This window comes from Onychostoma macrolepis, chromosome 14 (assembly GCF_012432095.1).
Source record: "Onychostoma macrolepis isolate SWU-2019 chromosome 14, ASM1243209v1, whole genome shotgun sequence".
NCBI classification, from domain to species: domain Eukaryota; kingdom Metazoa; phylum Chordata; class Actinopteri; order Cypriniformes; family Cyprinidae; genus Onychostoma; species Onychostoma macrolepis.
Window position 1 is genome coordinate 1,836,563 of NC_081168.1, and position 20,747 is coordinate 1,857,309.

The 20,747-nt window shown below is 36.9% G+C and overlaps 2 protein-coding genes across 3 annotated transcripts in view; both read right to left on the reverse strand.

Annotated features, from left to right (window-relative positions):
- Positions 1 to 3,438: 3,438 nt before the first annotated feature.
- spry1 (sprouty homolog 1, antagonist of FGF signaling (Drosophila)) lies at positions 3,439 to 9,890 on the reverse strand. Its single transcript, XM_058797874.1, has 2 exons — positions 9,117 to 9,890; positions 3,439 to 5,961 (listed from the first exon to the last, which is right to left on the reverse strand). Exon 2 carries the CDS (start codon positions 5,907 to 5,909, stop codon positions 5,061 to 5,063), a length of 849 nt encoding a protein of 282 aa, XP_058653857.1. The 5' UTR covers positions 5,910 to 5,961; positions 9,117 to 9,890; the 3' UTR covers positions 3,439 to 5,060.
- A 1,179-nt stretch (positions 9,891 to 11,069) lies between these two features.
- Positions 11,070 to 20,747, reverse strand: part of afg2a (AFG2 AAA ATPase homolog A) — a 52,922-nt gene continuing 43,244 nt past the window's right edge. The window contains exons 15-16 of one of the 2 annotated variants that reach the window (XM_058797868.1): positions 14,414 to 14,578; positions 11,070 to 11,270 (exon numbers count right to left, since the gene is read on the reverse strand). In XM_058797868.1, the coding sequence (XP_058653851.1) occupies positions 11,094 to 11,270; positions 14,414 to 14,578 (342 nt within the window). In that variant the 3' untranslated portion in view covers positions 11,070 to 11,093. Of the gene's footprint in view, positions 11,271 to 14,413; positions 14,579 to 20,479; positions 20,516 to 20,747 lie in introns of those variants that run through there. The other variant, XM_058797870.1, reaches the window with a different exon arrangement.

The following is a 20,747-nucleotide window of genomic DNA, read 5'->3' on the forward strand; positions in this document are numbered from 1 at the left end:
CTGATGGTAAAACTATGACATTATTAACTGTCTTTATATTTATTTTGAAAGCTGAAGCTCACGATTATGGAAAGGGGCGTTACATTTCCAACGAGTGCTTGTGATGTTCGGCCAATCAGAGCAGACTGTGCTTGTTGGAAGGAGGGGCTTTGATGAAAACGAAGCGTTTGAGAGAGGCGGGGCATAGAGGACCTACAATAATGTACAGTATTTGAAAAATAATGTGTTTTTTGAACATTAAAGCATGTCAACATATTCTGTTACACCAAATAATGATCTTTAAAAAAGCATCATATGACCCCTTTAAAGAAAAAGGTAGCAAAAAAAAAAACAATAAAACCCACAGAATTATGTAATGCAGTATCTCCAGCTGCTCTGCAGTGGTTTGACTGAGATCTGAGTTCAGAGAATCACAGTGTGTTAATGTGTGACGACACCATTCTCATTCAAATCAGCATCTTCATTAATGGGATGTTAAACCTGTTAAGCTCTTGTGTTTGATCCAACAGGAAGCGCTGTCACACACACACTGTGTGTGTGTGTGTGTGTGTGTGTGTGTGTGTTAATGGCTCCCCAGAGACTCTAAACTCTCCTGTGAGGTTCAGATGAAGCAGGACAGACAGCACACACACACACACACACACTCTCTCTCTGTCAAACACACACACACACACACACACACACACACACACAGGTCTCCCCGCCGGCTCTTGCTGCTATCAGGTCGACCTCAGTCAAAGAGTTTAATCCTGTGAAACATTTCCTGCTCTGATGAGAAATCAATCAGCGCTCCATCAGCGTGCCATGATGAAAAGCACAGACTCTCAGCTCAATACACAAACGGCACAAAGAGCCGAGCGACCCAGACACACACACACCAGTTCAAGATACGCTCGTGAAATGTCTGCTGGAGAAAAACACACAAACATGAGCATCATCGCATATTAGTGTTCAACTCAAGCTGAAGACTCACTGCTTAAAGCATGCTATACACACACACACGTCTCACACACACACACACACACATTTGTTTCTGTGAATTGTGGAGACTTTCCATAGACTTCTATTACTTTTATCCTGACCAAACAATATTTTCTATCCCCTAACCCTAAACCGACCCCTTACAGAAAACCTGTTTGCATTCTCACACTTTCAGATAAACATCATTCACTATTTTTAATCATCTTTTTCCCTCGTGGGGACCGCAGGCCAGTCCCCATAATGCCATAAATGTCAGGTTTTACTATTTGGTCACACACACAGAGAGAGAGTCAACACACACACACACACATACTCATACACACACTCCTGTGGGAGGGTCAGGGCCTATTTTTAAGCTCAGAGGAAACAGTGAAAAGTGTTTTTTAAGGAACAGAGTGGTTTGGCTTTCCTGTGAGGTTTCAGATGTGTGTGTGTGTGTTTCTATGACTCAAAGTGATTTCCATGCATGTTGATACGAGTAGGACTGTCCCGTGTGTGTGTGTGTGTGTGTGAGACGCTGAAAGAGGATCTGACTGTAAACACAGCCTGAGGAAACCACCACAGCACTGAGATATTATTATTATTATTATTTATTAATGCTGGCAGTTCAAACGCCTCGTATATCAAACCAATAAAGTCTTTGAAACGGCACTGAAAGAAAGAAAAAAGTCAAGCAAAACTGGTATCTACAGACACTGAACTGCAGATTATTCTTGGTTGTTAAATGACTTCAAATGCACTGAAAAAAATTAGTACAAAAAAACAATTTTCACTGAGAAATTGTAAGTAAATTTTACAAACAATTACAAAGAAACTACAAATGGCAAGTAATAAACGCTTTACAGTAAAGAGAATTCCGGCTAAAAATATTTGGCTACATTTTTAAGCTTTTCTTTGTCCAAAAAAAATAAAAAAAGCAAAAAATTCAGATGATTGTGTTTGTAACCCAAGCTTGCTTTTTAATAAATATTTTAATCTTATAGTTCAAAGATGTGGTGTAAAATAAATCCACTCAGAAATGAACAAAACTAATAGCAAGTAATGCATTGAATTAAATTTTGTATTTTATTTTAAAGTTTTATTTATTTTTTCTACAGCTTTTGAATAATAAATGATCATGAATGCAAATGAAGTTTACCAAACCACAAAAGCTTGTTCTGATTAAGCTGATTAGCGTCTGTGATGAATGTCATTTCAACCTCAATCGGAAAAAAAAGTGCATGTAAAAATGGTAAATGAGAGTTCATGAGCAAACACTGAGAACACAAAATCATCAGAGTTTCCTTTCATAATCAATGAAGAACAGCTTTTCATTTCCTTGAACAAAAGCCCTGTGTGTGTGTGTGTGTTTTATGGTGTCCTGTGAGGCAATCAGAGCCAAATGGACCCTCACACTTCTCTGAAGGTCCAGGAAACAGACAGGCGACTAATCCACAAAGCAATTCACAACAACAAAAGGTGCATTCCTGCAGAGAGCAAACACACACACACACACACACACACACTTAACGACTCCATTTGGAAGAGTGTTTCGCTCTTATTGCCTGTTGTCTATTGAGCTGCTTAAACTTCCTTGTTAAAACACACATAAATTCCACACACACACACACACTTCCTGCAGTTTAGTGATTACACATTTCCAACAAATATAAAATGTCAGTTCGTGGTGTCTAGGCTTTGTCAGATCTCACCCCAAAACCAAAACTTGCTATATTTAGCAAGAAAATGAATCTTATTTTAGGACCTTGTTTTTATGCTAATTACATTACAGTCTCATTAATGGTATAAATATATTTCATCTCAATTAAAAACAGCATAAATCAAATTCAGATCAACAGATAGCATGATTTATAAATGGTTCACAATATATTTTTATTGCATTACAATAAAGAGAATTTGGCTGAAAATGTGTTTATCGTCGAGAAAATAGTCACAAAGCACAAATGTATTCACCTGAACTGAGATTCACAATACTTTAAAATTAATATTTTGTTTTAGAACCTTAAAATATACAAATTAACAAAAAATATTTTGCAAATAAAAAAAGTCATATTTTTGAGACTTTTTATCCACTGTAATTGTAAAAAATTGTAAATTCAGAATAGCAAATTCTATGATTTATAAATGCTTAATTATATACTTTTTTTTTTTGATTTACAGTAAAGAGAATTTGATGTCTTAAATGCCTTTAGTTGTAAAAAAAAAAATCATAAAGCAAAAATGTAAAAACAGGCTTCACTTTATGCATTTCTTATTTCTTTCTCCTGATTTTGAGGTTGAATGTGAACTGGCAATACTTTAAAATCAACATTTGATTTCAAATCGACGAATTCAGATAATCATGTGTTCTTTCTGCAAGTATTTTAATCTTTTAGTCCAAACATAGATTCAATTTTAAGCCAAAAACAAGTTCTCAGAGCAGCTCAGGAGGAGAAGGGCAGATCTGAGGCGATGGGGGTGAAAATCAGCAGCTCACAAACGCCTGACAGCAGGAAACACGCAATAAAAGAAGACAAAGAGAGAGACTTTATGAGCCTCACACAGGTGGCCAGGTGGACACACACACACACACACACACAGCCCTGCCCCAAACACACACACATCTGAGCTGCAGTTTGCACGCTTGACTTCGTCCTGCAGAAACACACACATCTTCATTTCCAACCTTTGCAACACACATTTAATAAATGAGACACCAAACAAGAGCGTTTTTGCATTAACTTGTATATTTTTGCATTAAAGTTAACATGTTTCCATCAGTTTCTCCATTCTTTCATGTTGCAGTAAGTGTTGATATTTTGTTATATTCAGACATGAGTAAATCTGTCCTTTGCAATAAATATCATAAAATAATAGAGCTTCACATAATAAATATTTTTTACAACATCAACAACAACGAAAAAAAGATTTAACAGTCTTAACATTTCCTTTTAAAAATAGCCGTAAATTCCTCTTGCGCATTTGAACATACATCTTTACATGAGAACGAATAGACAGTTTCAGAACGAAAGATCGCCTGTAGATCCGATAACAGCTACATATCACAGAGTCCTTCACAGGTTTGGTAAGAGGCGTTTCAAAGCACCATCGCGTGTTAGATAGTAGCTGTACACAGTCAGGTAAGGCAAACACTGGGGCTGCGTTCCACTCCACTTTCATGCCCTTCACTCGCAAACTTCCCTCTGTCGTTTACTCGGATGTACGTCATTGATTACGTTGCATGAGTGCCAACTACTTCAATGTATTGGGCAGAATTGAAACGTCCTGAGCCCTTGACCACTTAGAATCTGCTATGGAGTTGGTTTATTGTTTACATTTTTATATAGCTTATATTAGCTTTTTATATATACACATATATATATATATATATATATATATATACACAGGAATGCTTGTGCTGTTATAAATGTTAAAAAAAAGTATATATTATACACTCTTAAAAAGGTTCTTCACAGCGATGCCACAGAAGAACCATTTTTTGGTTCCACAAAGAAACATTCAGTCAAAGGTTCTTTTAAAGAACCATCTCTTTCTTACCTTTTTATAATCTGAAGAACCTTCCGCCACAAAGAAGCTTTTGTGAAACAGAAAGGTTCTTCAGATGTTAAAGGTTCTTTATGGAACCATTTAGACAAAATAGGTTCTTCTATGGCATCGTGAAGCACCTTTATTTTTAAGAGTGTAGAGTTGTTTGAGATTGGGATGATTATGATCATAATCGTGTTGCATTGTGGTCTATTGAAGTGTGCATATGAAGCAGACTCGCTCCCTCGGTCAAAATTGCTCCGTATAAACTTCCCTCGTCCACTTCACGAAGTGAAACGCACTTCAAAATGGCAGCGGGGATTCCCCCGAGGGGAAGTGCTTAGGGTAGTTTGCGAAAAAAAAGTGCGAAGAAGTGGAGTGGAACGCAGCCAGCTTTAGAAAACAAACGAGTGGTTCTTCCGCATCGTGAGGGGCGGAGCTTATCAGGCGCTCATTAACATAACTCCTCCCCCATGTCCCCGCCCTATTTGCAATTTCCGCATCCTGCAGCAGCAAAACCAGCTTTTTTCAGCTAAAGAAATACGTGCGATTTCTCAGGACGGTTTTCCCGGGGCATGTCCAGGCGTCTGGTTCCAGTTCTGCAGCTTGCAGTAAACGGTGTTAGAGTTTTTGCAGCGGCATCCAGGCCGCTTCACGCGGTCGTGGCACGAGTTGCATGCTTTCACGCAACCCTTAGCAGGCAGGTAACACAGCAGACACGGAAAGAGCGCAGACATGAGTCCCATGCACAGGAATCGCGAGCAGCACTGCGGATGCGACAGCGAACACGGCCGATCGGCGCAAGGGTCACCAACGTCATCATCGTCGTTTGAGCAATGATAAAAAATCCCTTTGACCAAACACATGCACGTCCCATGCTCCACGACATTTTCGGCCGAACACAAGCATTGTTCGTTGCACGCAAGGCGCGCCGGAAGCGGACGAGGCGCCGTGCATTCGCTGCATTTGCATTTCCCGCAGCTCTCGCAGATGTATAAATGTGGCGAGTCCAGTTTTTCCTGTTTGAGAGGAACGTCTGGAGGGAGAAACGGATGCATGGATGCATTCAGAGATTTGGGCTGAGTCTGTATGGCACGACTGCGATACTGCGACGGCGCCAGCAGGCCTCGCTCCGATCCGTCGCTGCTGTTACTCCCGGAGCTCGTGGATCTGCTGAGCGCCGGCGGACGCGCCGTTCTGTGCTCGTAGTTGTTATTCACGTTCACCAGGATCACTTCGTGAGTCCTCTCCTGCTTGTCTGCGTTGCGCGGCGGCGGCGCCGGTCTGCGCGCTACGGCCGGGCCCTCGGTGTATTCGTTGCATGAGCGGATGGCTTTGATCTGGTCCAGGGAAAGGATGGCACTGGATGGGACGCTTCCTCCGCGCTGACCGTGGCGATCCATGAGACACGATCAGCAACTCCAAACAACACGGATGCAACGTTCATCTGACACCCTGAGAGACAAGCAGACAGAGACGTCATTCTCAACATGCAATTAATGCAATCAATTTTTAAGCCTATTTTTATGGATTGTCTATATGTGTCCCTGCAGCACACAACAGTCATAAGCAGCACAGGTATATTTGTAGCAATAGCCAACAATACATTGTATGGGTCAAAATTATCCATTTTTCTTTTATGCCAAAAATCATTAGGACATTAAGTAAAGATCATGTGAATTTCTTACCATAAATATATCAAAACGTAATTTCTGATTATTAATATTCATTGCTAAGAACTTCATTTGGACAACTTTAAAGGTGATTTTCTCAATATTTAGATTTTTTGCTCCCTCAGATTCCAGATTTTCAAATAGTTGCATCTCAGCCAAATATTGTCCGATCCTAACAAACCATACATCAATGGAAAGATTATTTATTCAGCTTTCAGGTACATAAATCTCAATTTCACAAAAAAAATTGACCCTTATGACTGGTTTTGTGGTCCGCCCACCGTGTGATTGGGATAGTCAACACTGCAAAAGACGTTCATCAAACATCACCTCCAGTGACGTAGATAGCATGTGCTTTTTGATGCGATCGACCCGAGTTCGAACCCACCTTTTGCTGAACGTTTTTTGCTCCTTTTTCAAATCACATATCACATCGAAAAGGCATTTATTTTCAATAAAAATGAAGGAAATAATCAAAAAGTTGAAAATAAAGTATCGGGTAGGGTTAGGTGTAGGGATTGTACCAACAAGGTGGCATCGATTTAATAACTTGAATTAAAATTATAATTTACATTTAATATGCTATTATTGCCTACTGTTCTATAATGTACTACAATCCTGAGGTGCAGATAATTGCCACTATTTGCAATAAGTAGTTTAAATAGCAGAAAATCTAGCTATTTTAACATAGTGTAAATAGCATTCATAGCTAAGAAAATATGTTCAAGTTCATACTTAGACAAAAAATGGTTCTTTTGGAATCCAAAAATCTACACTTTTAGGCTCTCTACTGGCATCTACTGGTTCCACGAAGAACCTTGAACATGTGATGGAAACTTTCAATCACAAAAAAGGTTCTTTAGGTTATTAAAATGTTCTTTACACTTAGGGAAAAAATGGTTCTTTTAAGTACTGTTTGCTGAAAGGTTCTTTTGGAATCCAAAAAGTTTTCTTTTTTGTCATCTATTGGTTTCACGAAGAACCTTCAACATCAATGAAACCTTTTTCCATTCCACAACAGGTTCTTTAGATTATTATAATGTTAAGACAAAAATTGTTTGTTAACACTTTTCTTGAAGACATTATATAAAATTATGATCAACTTTTATATAAGACACTCCTTATTGGCACTGATGACTCCATGAAGAACCTGCAACATCCATAGAACCTTTCCATTTTCCATTCCACTAAAGGTCCTTTATAGTAGAAAATTATTCTTCATATTTTTAAATGTTCTTTAAACTAAGAAACAATGGTTCACTTTCATGCATTATAAAATATTTTAATGCATAATTATGCCTTGCAATGCACCTTAAAATGCATCGGAAATAATTGTAACTATTAATCGTTAGACCTTTAGAAGGCATAAAGCGCTGAAAAACAACCATTTCCCGATGTAACAGACAATCTGCAAACACTATAACGCATTTGAAATAATTACAATTATTTATGAAAAAAAAATAATGCTAATAACATACATTATGATGCATTAAGCATAAAGGCTTCAAGTGAATTGTTAACAAACCACTTTTCTTAGTTTGGAAAACATCTAAACAACGAATATAGAACCTTTTGTGGAATGGAATGTTAAAGATTCTTCATGCATCCATCGATGCCAGTAACACACATTTTACCAGTGTTTCTTTAAAGAACTGTTCACTAACAGGTTCCGAAAACCTTTATTTTGAAGCGTGTACTGGTATAAAAAACCCTTATCGAACTAGTGCTTACTGAAGCGTTCAAACACCCCGGTGGAGCACATACACACTCTCAGGCCCCAGAGCTTTTGTTTTTAACTTCCTTTGGGGGGTTCAAGCCTTAATTAGAGGGTCAAACCCCCTGGACACAATTCACACCCCGGTGTTTGGAGATGCACGATCACCGCGGGCTTTATTCTGATATGACGCTCTAAAATCGCAGATCTGGACTGAACGTGTGCAGATGTACTTTCTGAGACAGAGCTCATAAATCACACCGCAGAAGAGAGTGTGTGTGTGTGTGTGTGTGTGTGTGTGAAATGAACGTCTCCAGCTCTTTTCCTTCTCTATTCACAGAGCCATTTAACCCCCGAGCGGAGAGAGAGAGAGAGTTGACTATTAACAAGACTTTGTACCGACCTCAATAAGCACACAACTGAAGTAAAGTACAAATACTTCCCGTCCTGATTTGCATGTGTATGGCTGGTTAACATTAAAATGCAGAGCCACACAGAGCAGGAAGACTTCAAATCAAACACAGAGCTTCACACGCTTCTCAAAGCGCTTTATGATGCGGGACGAGCCCGAAACTTCACGAGGCTTCGGCGATTTACTCTTCAGTTCAGACGTTTAAACGGAATAAAATCGTTCGAGCTAATACAATTACGCATGCAAAATGGAATAAAATCGCTTGGGCTAATAAAATTAAGCATGCATAACGAAAAAAGCACCGATTAGAAAATGTCGCGTTAATATCGGATGCGCTACCGTTGCGTTAAATCAATAAAAAACAATCTGCAATTTGACGTTTTTATGCAAAAAAGATATCAGTTTACATTCTTTGTTTAACCCTGCACTGTTTTATCCGTGCATCTCTGACAAATTAATTAATACGTAATTAATACGTAAAAACACAAAACGCGTTCGCGGAAAAAAACGCAGAACGACAAGAAAAAGCAAACTTATGAATGAAAACAAGCCCGCTGGGGGAGGAGTGTGTGTGTGTGTGTACCTTGTGTGTATTCAGGCTTAAACACACGCACACACTCATACACACACAGCCTGAAGCGCATAATATGATTATGAACATAAGTTTTGAGTAATAAACGCGAGTTTGTTGCGCGCAGCGGCCTGTGGAGACCCAGAGCTCCGGTTTCATAGATCCACACACGATCTCCATCCAATCCTGCCTGACTCCGCATTAAATAACACGGATGTGTGTGTGAGGACTGATACGTACCTACAGACAGACTCCCATAATGTCAAATCCATCAGTCCGTGTGCCAAACATCCATCAATATGTCCAGAGCGAGGCCAAAAATCAGCGCGTGACCGCGAGCGTAACATCCAGAGGAAACTCCGCGGGGCAAAGCAGAAAGAATCCGGTTAAATCCACGAATGAAGCGCGTTCTCCGCTGGTTTAGCGTCCGTGCGCCGCGTCAGACTCTGCGTGAGTGTGTCGGATCAGATGCGTGCGCTGTTTTTGCGCGCACACTCACACACACACACTGATGAATGAAAGAGGATCATGGGGCAGATGCAGGAGGGGTGGACTAGCTCTGGCTTTAAGGTGGATCGTGTGAAACAAACGCGCATCTGTTGCTGAGCGTCACCGCGGCGCGTCACGCACACAATCATCATCTGCGCGTTCACTCCACGACTGCGTTCTGTACTTACACACGGCTAAATCAATAGAGAAATTTAGTAAAAATAAAATATATTTATATGCTTGCATCTGAAATTAAATTAACTTACGCCGAATGTTTTTGCAGCATTGTCACTCTCAGTGTTTTATGCATTATTATTTTGTTTCTGATTCAGAAATGCAGTCCCGGTAATCTTTAACACTATTAGTCTCTGGTTTTACAAACAGTTTACTTCCTTTATGTCGTGAGGGAGAGCTGCACTAAACTTTTAGATCATGAAAACATAACTAAATCAGTTCTCATTAAAAAAATTTAAAGTGTTTGTCCATAAAACATCAGATCAAAAACACGAGCAGCGCTGGTGCGACCTTAAGAGCGCAACCCCCCCTCACCGAGTGTGTGTGTGTGTGTGTGTGTGTGTGTGTGTGGGGCGGATGTACTGCATCCGGATACATGAGAAAGGAAAGTTCAGCACAAAGTCATTTCATGCATTCAGATGGAAACGAGTCGCACACACACACACACACACACACACACACACAGAGAGAGAGAGAGAGAGAGAGAGAACACGACACTGCTGAGAGGCAGCAGTGAAAATGATTTTGACATTTAGTTCTACATCACTATATTGTTTGTTACATAATAATTACAAAGTGTATATTACAAAGCAAATAAATAGAACACATATTTTGTAATAGCCTATATTATAGACTATTATAGATATATGATAGCCTGCTATATTATATTATTAATATTATATATTATTATTAATAACAGCTTTAATATTCATTATTAATAATATTAAGGTATTTTGTAGCACCAGTGTTGTTTTAGTAGCTATTATGTATATAGCATTATATTAATTAGGTCATATTTCGAATTAACTTTTCTTTTTTTTTTTTTTGTGCTTTTGTCCTTTTTTTATTTATTTAAATTTAGCTTTCATTTATTTTTTTCATTGCAGTTTTAGTAATATTTAATACTTATTTTGTTTCAGTTGGTTGCAAAAGCAACATTTCTCATTTTTGTTTAGGTTTTTAAGTTTTTCATCAATTTGTTTATATTTTATTTTCTCTTGTTCAGTAAAGTAAACAGTTTTTATTAGTTTTAGATATCAATATGCAGCACTGCAGGCTTTTTGCACACAGAACTTTCTTTTTTTATTTGAATGTTTTTAATGCTAATCTGAAGAACGTATTATGAAACCTCAACTTCAAGGTTCTTTAGATGTTTCTCTTTAGGTGTTTTAGTTTCAGGGTTAAAGTAAATGAAAGCAATAGTTATTTTCTACAGGAGAATAAAACAGAATTTGTGGAATTTAAAAATGTTCTCCTGTGACCTCAAATCATGTTTTTGGCCACACCCACGAATAAATAACCCTTCCTGTATGTGAAGAGCAGGTCACTGACCGTCAGACGCTGCAGGTGTGTAAAGTTTTACAGCACAAAACCATAAAACATCAAATAAAACCTTTATAGTTCTCAAACGTCTTTAAGACCACACACACACACACACACACACGCACACAAAAGAGGTCCGCAGCAGTATTGCGTGTGAGTGTGTTTATTGGGTCAGGCTCGTGATCCGCTGTGTTTCTGCTGGTAGCTGCTGTAGATCTGCAGGAGCGTCTGTGGGATCCGGGGTGTGACGGCGGTCAGCGCGCTGTCGAAGTGTCCGGCGCTCACGTGTTGAGCTGAGATGTTCTCCTGCAGCGCCTGTAGAGCCGCTTCTCTGCACACGGCTGTGATCTGACACAAACACACACAAACACACAATCATTCCTGCTTCAGACTCTGATACAGAACCTGCAGATCCGCCCCCCTGTCATCCGCAGCCAATCACAGCTCACTAGTGACTGAACTCAGAAGCAGGAGTCGTCAGAGTGCGAAACTTCCACAGCTGTGAATGGAAACTACAACTATATATTTTTGTTCCCATTTGCTACAACAAATAGTTTTCTGAAATTTCATGGCAAGGTAATATAACATAGTATAGTGTTAGAAATGTCACACACACACACATATATATATATATATGTATTTATGCATATTATATACATACATATATATATATACAACATTTTATTTCAGTTTTGATCATTTAAGTATTTCTTATTTGTAAGTTTAAGTTATGTAATAAAAATATAAAATAAATTAAATAAATAAAATAAGAAAAAATACTACTGTAATATTTCACTGTAAAATAAAAAACAAGTATTTAAGTAAAATAATAATAATTTTACATTACAACTCTAAAATTGCAATACTAATATTTCTAATTTCTTCATTTTCAAGCATTAAAATAATCACACTTATTTTGACTAAAACCACATTGAGCCCTTAAAGATTCAATTATATTTAATTAACTTATTTAAACTTAAATTGTTTATATAACATGCAGCCTTTGCGATTTGATAATCGCACTAAAGCCATATCACAATTTATCTTAAATAACTGCGCAGCCCTAATTTATGTTGTTAAAGGATCCACAGAGTTGACCTGATATTCTACTAACATAAAAACCCAAAACACAGCAAATATTGTTATAAAGTCTGTTTAAGTTTTAGGCATCAAATGAAATATTCAATGAAATATGAGCTCATTGGAGGTATTTGGTACTAAGTGTTTCAAACTAAGTGTTTTTTATGTCAGTAGTGCATGTGAACGATCGGATCATAAGATACGTACGTGTGTGTGTCGTGCAGAAGTAGTTTGATGGCAAAATGCCTGACCACAAATTAGCACAGCATTCAGGAGAAACACGCAGCAAAAATCATTTCCTATAATTACAAAACTATTTTTAACCAACAAAACCACCCGCTTACAGCAGCAGTGCAGTCTGGATCCGAGCGCTATCCAGAGCCAGAGCTAGTTTAGAGAAGAGGTTTCACACCACAGCAGGAAGTGAGCATGCAGAGACTTCCTGTGTGCTGAGAGACCCATCGGGATTCAGAGCGAGCTGGAAAACTGTTCAGATAATAGTGCTGACGCTACTAGATCCTCCACAACACACTCCTGAAGCACTGCCTGTCATCTCAGACATGACTGCACATACAATTACATATAAATTATATTATACACTATATAGCCAAAAGTATTGGCACCCCCTTCTAATGAACAGGTTTGACTACTTTAATCATTTCCATGAGTACAAATCTTAATGTTTAAGCATATAATCATATTCTAGGGAATTGTGTGCTTCTAATTTTATAGCAAGAGTTTGGACAGGACCCTTTTCTATTCTAACACGACGTTGCCTCTGTGTATAAGACAAAGGTTCAAACAGAAATGATTGATCGAGTCGGTGTGGAAGAACTTGCCTCGTCTGCAGAAACCTCTGCTGGGACTTTAAATGCAGACCTTGAGCCAAAAACTCATCACCAATCACCAATGAGCAAATATATTATTCATACCAGACCTGTACAGTGAATAATTATACAAAACAGTGTGTAACTTTTAACTGTAATGTGCTATGTATATTTAATGTGACCCTCGATGTAAGTCAATGATGCACATTTTAGGTTACCTGAGAAAACTTTTTTTTTAATTTTTTTTTTTTACAGTGCTGCGTTACCAAGAAATTCGATTCAAATTCTATTTTTTATAAACTCGTGAAGAACAGTTCAATTCTTCATAATAATATAATATCATATGATATAATATAATATGAAAAAAATGAAGCAGATATTGCTCATGAATTCCCTTTTTGAGGAAAATTATTAAGTTTATAATATGATATAATAGAATAGAAACCAAATTGTTGAATAGAATAAAACAGAATAGAAGAACATAGAATAGAAAATAATGCAATAGAAAACAAATTGAAGTATTTAAACTCAGATCTGTAAACCAAATATACAAAAATAAATAAAAAAGTGAATTTGAGTATTGCAATTATTTCACATTTACTAGAGTTTATTCAGATGGCTTTCCAAACTCATGTGTCCTGTGCGGCATTTTATTTCTTCTTAGAGGGAGCGTTGGCTGTGTGTCGTCTAGATAGGCAGCACACCAGACATAAATAGTGTTAGTGTGCTGCTGAACATCAGGATCTCATCCATTCATCATCTTTATCCTGCAGCTGTGCGCTTGATAATAATAAGAGAACAACAAACAGCCACACATCAGCACCTGTGAGTGTGTGTGTGTGTGTGAGAGTGTGTGTCTTCACCTGTTAATCAGACGAGTGTAAGTGTGTCAGTGAAGGACGAGCTGTTTATTTACAGTTTAACACATGTTAGGTTAGTTGATCATAGCCAATGTTTGACCTTCTCAAATCATCACGACTTGCCTAAAATAAAATCTATAGATATAAAACATATTCATTGCATATAATCACTGCTGTTAATAGTGTTCACCGTCTGTTTGATTACGTCATAAACTAACTGCATGAATTTTACTGTACATTTCTGCCATATGGACATCAGCTTGAGATAATATATGAATACTAATATAATATATTATAATATAAAATATAAATGTAGAACTTTAAAATAGAATCTTAAATTTTCTGTAAAGCTGCTTCGGGGACCGCAGGGCCCCACAGTGTCAAAAATGTCAGGTTTTACTATCCTTGTTATTGGACATTTGGTCCTTACAATGTAGCATAAACAAGTACACACACACACACTCTCTCAAACACACACACACACTCACACACACACACACACACACACACACTGGAGCGACTGCTGAGTCACGATGAGAACAGACACACACACACACACACAATAGAGCGTCTGTGCTGCAGCTCAGAGTCACACGGGCTTCAGAGGAACAGCGTCTCACACACACACACACACACACACACTCTCTCACACGTAAACAGTGTTAAAACACTTCAGCAAATGATGGCGTGACCTCTGACCCCTGCAGCTGCAGCGACCTCTCACCTCTGCCCCGGAGTAGCGCTCTGTCCGGGTCACCAGGTCCTCCAGGTGCACGCTGGGATGGATGGGCATGCTCCTGAACTGCAGCGTGAAGATCTCTCTGCGAGTGTCAGCGTCCGGCAGCGGGACGAATATAACACGGTCCAGACGCCCCGGACGCATCAGAGCCTGAGACACACACACACACGAGGAATATTAATGCATGTCTCTTCTGCTCAACAGGGCTGCATTTATTTGATCAAAAACACAGTAAAACTGTGAAATATTGCATTTTAAAACAGCTGTTTTCTATGTGAATATGTGTTAAACTGTAATTTATTTCTGTGATGCGCAGCTGTATTTTCAGCATCATTACTGCAGTCTTCAGTGTCACATGATCTTCAGAAATCATAATAATATGCTGATTTACTGCTCAAGAAACATTTCTGATTATTATCAATGTTGAAAACAGTTGTGCTGCACAATATTTTTGTGGAAATTCACAGATGAATAGAAAGTTCAAAAGAACAGGATTTATTTAAAATAGAAATCTTTTGTAACATTATAAATGTCTTTACTGTCACTTTTTAACAACTTACTATGTCTTTTATGAATAAAAATATTAATTTCTTTTAAATAATAAGCATTGTTTTCCCAAATTTTTGAATGCCATAGTGTTTTCACCTGATACTAATAATTTATCATTTATAAATACTTATAATCACATTCTTCAAGTGAAATGAGCAGATTGTTTTCATGGCGACAAAGTAAAATAATTAAAAATGCTTTTTAACTTAAATAAATCTGACATAAATATGAAATCAAACAGCTAAAATAAATTAAGTTTAAGTACTAAAATTACTCAAACTAAAAAAACAACTAAAAACAAAAAAATTAAGCAAATTAAAATTAAACCAATTCAAAATATACTAGTAAATAACTAACAGTAAAGCACCACTGGAAATGAGACATCAAATCATTAAACTATACAGCAGAAGAACTATTTAATAGTCACCTATCTAAATTATTACACATGTTTGAACTGTAGATAATAAACAGAACTGATATTATCTGCCAGACTGATATGATAAATTAAAAAACCCTCATTATGGCCGATACTGATACGATCTGGATATATTGTGCAGCTTGATTTGTTTGTGCAGTTAAACCTCCTGAGAGGAAGCTGAAGAGGAGCGACACACACAACAGATGATGAGAAACAGACGATAACAGCAGCTGAACCGTCTGTCTGACGGGAAAACAACACACTGGATCCAGAGAGCAGACAGACAGACAGAAAACAACTCCAGGAAGCCATCGCCGCGATCCTACAGTGCTATTGGTTCAATCTGCAGCGCATTGCTTCCTTATATCCTCAGGAAGAGACCAAACACGGCACGTGTGTGTGTGTGTGTGTGTGTGTGTGACAGACAGAGAGTGTGCTGTAACCATAACAGCTCCTCATAACAGTTTGTGCATCACGACTGGAGACAAACAAAAGGACAATGTGATGGAAAACACTACAAACCACCTGATTAAGAATAGACTAACACTGAAAAACAAGACTTAATTGCATTGTTTTTACATATGATTCATTTTTGTCTGAGACGGTTTTGTTTGGACATTTAAAGGGACAGTTCACCCAAAAATGAAAATTCTGGCATTAATTACTCACCCTCATATCGTTCCAAACCCGTGAGACCTTCGTTCATCTTCAGAGCACAAATTAAGATCATTTTGATGAAATCTGAAGCTTTTTGACCCGGGTTTGGAACGATATAGTAATAGAGTATAGAGTAATTAATGACAAAATTGTCATTTTTGGGTGAACTCTCCCTTTAAGACACACGATAATATGCTGAAAACAGTGTTATTTTAGTACTACTTACACACTATACACTACTAAAGCATTTCTAATGAAACATTTTCATTACTTGAAAGAAAATAAACATTAAATGAAATAAAGTTTCAATAATATATATATATATATATATATTAATTTTAGTACTTAGAACTTATTTTAGTTATTTGCCAAGCTTTAATTGTAACCTTTATATATTTTTATATATGTAAGCTTTTAAATTATATTCATTTCACTTTTAGCGAGTCATTTTAATACTTTAACGTCAATATTTTTTTTGATCAATTTTATTTCATTTCTAATTTTCACTTAAGTTTGCTAAGTTTAGGTTTTCCATCTAATATTTCTATTTTATTTGACTTGAACTGTATTTCAGGTAACAGTATCAAACCATGTTTAATAGCTTTAGTATTAGTTAACATTCAGACGTTCAGCGCAGGACTGCAGGAGTCGACATGTTTTATTTCTCTTTCTCTCTCATCCATCACTCAGCAGCACACAAACACTTCCTGTCCTGAAGGATCCGCTCTGTGTGTGTGTGTGTGAGTGAGTGTGTGTGTGTGTGTGTGTTTAAGGTGCTTTTATAACGCGCTTTTATAACGCCGTCACTCCTCATTGGAGATCTTGGCTTGTTGACAGAATAATTGCTGTGTGTGTGTGTGTGTGAGAGAGAGAGAGAGATTGTGTGTGTGTGTGTGCTGAAGGAGCATTTCAACCTTCTGAATAAAGAAACTTAAGTAGAATTACAGGACAGAAGCTCGTCTGAGAGCAAAAGAGCTTCTATTCAACACGTTTGTTTAGAAGAATCAAACACAAACACTTCACAGCTCAAGACGGGCGGATCTGACAGGAAGAAACCCGTCTGGCTCATATTTCACCACAAAAAGGAAAAACAAGGAATTGTATTTTGCACAAAGAAAGTGAAGCATGTTTACTTGTAAAAAAAAAAATGTCAATTTCATAATTATGTTGTATTTCTATCAGCATAAATGAACAGCGGTGCAATTCGGTCATGATATATATATATATATATATATATAAATGCTTCAGGATTTAAATAATACATCAGTATTTTTGTAAGGATAATGAGGATTTGCATGTAAATGTGTCATGAAAATACAGAATGCAATATATCATAATGGTGTTAAAATTGCCTTTCATTTTCTTTATGCAAAATATAACTTATAAGTTGGACAGAGATTTATCGAGATCAGTGTAATACAGAAACACTGAAGAAATGCTGGACACACACACACACACCTCAAAGTTTATCTGCAGCAGGAGAAAGATGCAAATCACTGTGAATGACAGGACACAATTACACAACAGCTGCTTCAGCACAACCACAGCACTTCCTGTGAGAGACCGTAAATCACACACACACACACACACACTCAACCAGGTGTTTTATGAAGCAAATATGATGTTGTCTGTATGCATCCATCAGTAATCTATTCTTATAAAAATAAATATTTAGACCTAAATTGACTTGTGCATTATGTTTTAACATTACAAAAACTAATAAACTTAATGTGCTGCATGTTTGCTGAAATGAGTATGAAGATTTCTGCACTTACAAATCATGGCATAGTATGTTATTATTAACTAATTGATTTTATTTAAATAAACGTTTTCAAAATGCATTTATTCAAATGGGTTAGAATCAGCATAAATCTGTTCATTACGAAAACAATTACATTTATTCAGTTAAAAAGTATAAATGGTATAAACATAAATTAAGAAGTAAAATATATAATATGATAACTTGCTTGTAGGTATTTTTAGACATACAATAATATGATGAACATACCAGTGTTGTTTTACTATTACTTATAAACATTTATAGTATTTTTCAATATTTGAATTATCTATATATTAAATAGTTTAATAAAATTGGAATGAAATGTATTAATATTATAATATAAAATATAATAAAATGCATTATAAATATATATATATATATATATATATATATATATATATATATATATATATATATATATATATATATATATATATATATATACACACACAGTCATGGCCAAAAATATCGGCACCCTTGGTAAATATGATCAAAGAAGGCTGTGAAAATTAATCTGCATTGTTAATCCTTTTGATCTTTTTTGAATTAACAAAAATCTAACCTTTCATTGGATAATAAGAATTTAAAATGGGGGAAATATCATTATGAAATAAATGTTTTCTCTAATACACATTGGCCACAATTAATGGCACCCTTTTATTCAATACTTTTGAAACCTCTATTTGCCAGTTTAACAGCTCTAAATGTTCTCCTATAATGCCTGATGAGGTTAGAGACACCTGACAAGAGATCAGAGACCATTCCTTCATCCAGAATCACTCCAGACCCTTTAGATTCACAGCTTCTTCTCTTCAGTTCACTCATGTTCTACAGGGTTCAGGTCAGAGGACTGGAATGACCAGCAGAAGCTTGGTTTTGTGCTCAGTGACCCATTTTTGTGTTGTTTTTGAGGTTTGTGTTTGGATTATTATGCGGTTGGAAGATCCAAACATGGCCCATTATAAGATTTCTAACAGAGTCAGTCACTTATTGATTTTTATCTGTTGGTATTTGATAGAATCCATGATGCCATGCGTCTAAACAAGATGTCCAGGACCTCCAGCAGAAATATAGGCCCACAACATCAAAAATACAGCAGTATATTTCATTGTACACATGGGGTACTTTTTATCCCTGTGTTCACCAAACCCATCTTGAGTGTTTGCTGCTAAAAGCTCATTTTTAGTTTCATCTGACCATAGAAGCCAGTCCCATTTGAAGTTCCAGTCGTGTCTGATAACTGAATATGCTGGAGTGTGTTTTTGGATGAGCGAGGAGAATTTTTCTTGAAACCCTCCCAAACAACATGTGCTGATGTAGGGGCAATTTTTTAAAGGTTTTCTGACCCTGAGACTCAACTATTTTCTGCAATTCTCCAGCTGTGGTCCTCGGAGAGTCTTTAGCCACTCAAACTCTCCTTCTCAGCGTGCATTAGGACGATACAGACACACATCCTCTTCCAGGCAGTTTCATAACATTTTATGTTGATTGGAAATTCTTAATTATTGCCCTGATGATGGAAATGGGAATTTTCACTGCTCTAGCTCTTTTCTTAAAGCCACTTCACTAATTTGTGAAGCTCAATTATCTTTTGCTGCACATCAGAAATATATTCTTTGTTTTTTCTCATTGTGATGGATGATTAAGGGAATTTGGGCTTTGTTTTCCCTCTTATTTATATTTCTGTGAAACAGGAAGCCATGGCTGGATAATTTCATGTTCATAATCACCCTGGAGTGCTCAAAATTGTGCATATGAATGGGAATATACTTCAGAGATATTTTACTCATAAGAATTTCTAGGGGTGCCAATAATTGTGTCCAACGTGTATTTGAGAAAAACATTTATTTCATAATGATATTTCCCCCCATTTTAAATTCTTATTATCCAATGAAAGGTTCGATTTTTGTGAATTTATCAAATAAAAGATCAAAAGGATTAACAATGCAGATTAATTTTCACAGCCTTCTTTGATCATATTTACCAAGGGTGCCGATATTTTTGGCTATGACTATATATACACATATATATATATAGAGCTATTTGATTTTATTTAACTAATCATATTTCCATAATGCATTTTTTCAAATATCTTAGAATCAGAATTAATCTGTTAACCGCAAAATCATCTACATGTATTCAGTTCAAAGTATGAACATGGTTAAAATAGCTATGGAACGAGCAATATGCAATTAGATAAAATATATGAGATTGAAACAACTTGGATTTATTGATGATAAATAATATATAAATAAGCTAACTGTGTATTTAAAAAAAACATTGAATTTACTAGCACTATTACAGAAATCTGATCTGTTTGATTTATGTACAACTGACAAATATGCATAAAATTAAGCTTATTAATTTGTGTATGTAACCGAAATGCATGGAAACGTGACATGCAATTAAAATACATCAATCTTAAATTTAGGCCTAAATATGTTTTGAGTGTGATTGTGTTAAACCCGATTGAGACACTTAGAAGCAGGTAATCAGCAGAAGAGCCTCTAACAGTGATGAAGCTCGTCTGAAGTGAATCAGAGGAGTCTGAACGATCCGTATGTTCCTGCGGAGCGTGTGATTGGCTGCGGTGAGGGGTGTGGATGGGCTTCTGCTATCAGTGCAGTCACAGATACTCGCGTAACGCCGGAAACGGATCCACTTACATCTGCGTGACCTTCAGCTGAAAGACAAAACCAGTGTGCTCAGATGTTCCTCTTACTGTAAGCAAAGACCAAACCCACAGAGACACAATGAAGCCGCCGGAGCTTTTGTCTGTCAGGAGAAACGGCTCTCCACAAACACACTGGAAGAACTGGAACGCTGCGAGTTCACAACAACATTTACACGCTTCACTTGTGTATAATGAACTGAATATGGCATTATAATTTCAAACAGTAGCACATAGTGCTAGA